The 2,519-nt window shown below is 36.2% G+C and overlaps 1 protein-coding gene across 1 annotated transcript; it reads right to left on the bottom strand.

The window, feature by feature from the left end:
- Positions 1-442: 442 nt before the first annotated feature.
- Positions 443-2,122, bottom strand: LOC142165799 (uncharacterized). Its single transcript, XM_075224173.1, has 4 exons — positions 1,892-2,122; positions 1,649-1,849; positions 1,423-1,600; positions 443-1,182 (listed from the first exon to the last, which is right to left on the bottom strand). The coding sequence occupies exons 1-4, from the start codon at positions 2,120-2,122 to the stop codon at positions 443-445; spliced, it is 1,350 nt and encodes a 449-aa protein (XP_075080274.1).
- Between the last annotated feature and the right edge of the window lie 397 nt (positions 2,123-2,519).

The raw sequence follows: 2,519 nt of genomic DNA, 5'->3' as shown, positions 1-2,519 counted from the left end.
GTGTTATGAATATCTTATAAAGTTACATTTCTTGCCTTTTGGACCTAATTTACCAAACTTGCTAAAAGAATCTTTTACGTATGCAGCACAACCCCAAGGTCGTAAATCCTTTAAGTTTGGTTTATGACCAGTCCATAGCTCATAAGGAGTGGAAGAAACTGATTTAGAAGGCACTTTGTTCAATATATAAGTTGCAGTCAGTAACATATCTCCCCAAAAGGAGATAGGTAAATTTGCCTGCGCCATCATGGACCTTATCATGTCCAGTAGTGTTCTATTCCTCCTTTCTGCTACACCATTTTGTTGAGGTGTGTATGGAATAGTTAACTGTCTGGTGATTCCCTTTTCATTGCATAATCCTTCAAATTTTTTGAAAGATATTCACGTCCTCTATCGGTTCTTAAGGTCTTAATCCTTTTGTCTAGTTGATTCTCAACTTCATTCATATATTTCTTAAAGCATTCAAGTGCTTTAGATTATGAGAGATCAGATAGACATAACCAAATCGTGTGAAATCATCAATGAACGTAATGAAATATAAAGCACCAGACCTAGCCTTCACATTCATTGGACCACAGATATCAGAATGGATTAATTGCAATGAAAAATCAGCTCTCTTAGCCTTTCCAAATGGTTTACGTGTAATCTTTCCAGCAAGACAATTTTCACAGGTTGGCATTTCAATTTTAGAGAAAGGACCTAGATGTCCTTCCTTAGCCAATCTATTCATTCGATCCTGCCCTATGTGACCTAATCTTGCATGCCATGTAATAACATCAACATCATTGTTACTTGAATAACATGCCATAACACAACGGTCAACATAATAATTATACGTAGAAGGATTACAATCTAACACAATAAAGCCATCATAACGATGTCCATAACCATAAAAAACATTGTCTTGAGTAATTCTAAGACCACTGCGACTAAAGTTCAAATTAAATTCTAAATCTAGAAGAATAGACACAGATACTAAGTTTCGTCGAATCTCTAGAACATATAGGACGTCATGCAACTTCAAAGATCGGCCACCACATATGTCCATTCTGTAAGTGCCTATCCCTTTGACTTCAAGATTTGCATTATTTCCCACATATACATGCTTTGATCCAGGTGGAACTCGACGAAACTCTATAAACGCTTCTCTATCGCGGCTCACATGGTTGGTGGCCCCTGAATCTACAATCCATACAGGATAAGATTCAGTTAGTAAAACAGTGCTAGAAACATATATAGCACTAAGATATGCATTTTGAAATGCTACCTTTTTTGGCTCAGTGCACTCACGAGCAAAATGCCCTGGGACTTCGCAATTGTAACACTTCATCGTGCTCTTGTCTTTCTTCTTGTATAACCGTTTTCCTTTCTTGGAATTTGGCTTGTTTCTTTTCTTGGAGGGTCCTTATCCGGTCTCCTTACCCTTTCCTTCATTTTTCCAATTTCTCTTGCGCTTGAAGCTTGATCTCTTTGTACCACTTGATTCTGCCACAAAGGCATTAGGTACAGCTTTAGCAGCACCAAGCCGCTCGTCTTCAAGCTCCACATGACAGGCAACATCAGAAAAAGTTTTGATGCTTTCATTGTAGGTCAAGTTAACCTTCAAATTTTCTCAATTATTGAGAAGAGACCGAATCACTGCCTGAACCTGCTGCTCATCAGAGAGAACATGGCCAACACTTTTTATTTGAGCAATCATATTTGACATCACCCTTAAATGTTGCTTGACACCGTGATCATGACGCTTTTTGTACGTGTCAAACTTGATTGTCAGCTGACGAAGGCAAGTCACAATCGTACCCCCATATGCCTCTCTTAAATATGCCCACATGGCTTGAGCAGTAGGATACTACTCACATTCGTGGATGAGATCATCAACAACTGAACTTACAATAATTCCATGTGCAGTGGAATCTTTCTTTTTCCAAACATTGTAAGTTTCTAGAACCCTCCTATGTTGGGAAGTGTTGCCCTCCTCTGGGTGACTCATAACATGGTTAATACTTTCAAGAGCATCTTGCTCTTCGAGTACATACCACATCTTACGACTCCAGATATCGTAATTTTCACCATTCAGTTTGTCACCCTTGTTCAAGTCAGCAATGATACTTTTTGATGCCATGTCTGTTATTAGAGACAATATTACAAGTTTAACTCATCAATATATACTTCAGTTAATTTATGCATGTGATTACACACTCAAGAAAATTAATTATAATATTAATTCTACATTTAGTATAGAATCGAACGGTCACTACGTTTCCATTCATCATTTATATCTAAATATTTTTAATTAATATTAAGATCACTTCTTAGTGTGTATAATAAACAATGTATGTAACTAGTTTACACACTCAAGAAAATTAATTAAAATATTAATTCAACATTTAGTATAGAATCGAACGGTCACTACGTTTCCATTCATCATCTATATCTAAATATTTTTAATTAATATTAAGATCACTTCTTAGTGTGTACATATTTTAAGTCTCAATCCATTACAAAAGGATATAATAAAC

This window comes from Nicotiana tabacum, chromosome 11 (genome assembly GCF_000715075.1).
Source record: "Nicotiana tabacum cultivar K326 chromosome 11, ASM71507v2, whole genome shotgun sequence".
Lineage (NCBI taxonomy): Eukaryota > Viridiplantae > Streptophyta > Magnoliopsida > Solanales > Solanaceae > Nicotiana > Nicotiana tabacum.
The sequence above is the reverse complement of the archived record's forward strand: the minus strand, read 5'-3'. Positions and strand labels throughout refer to the sequence as shown.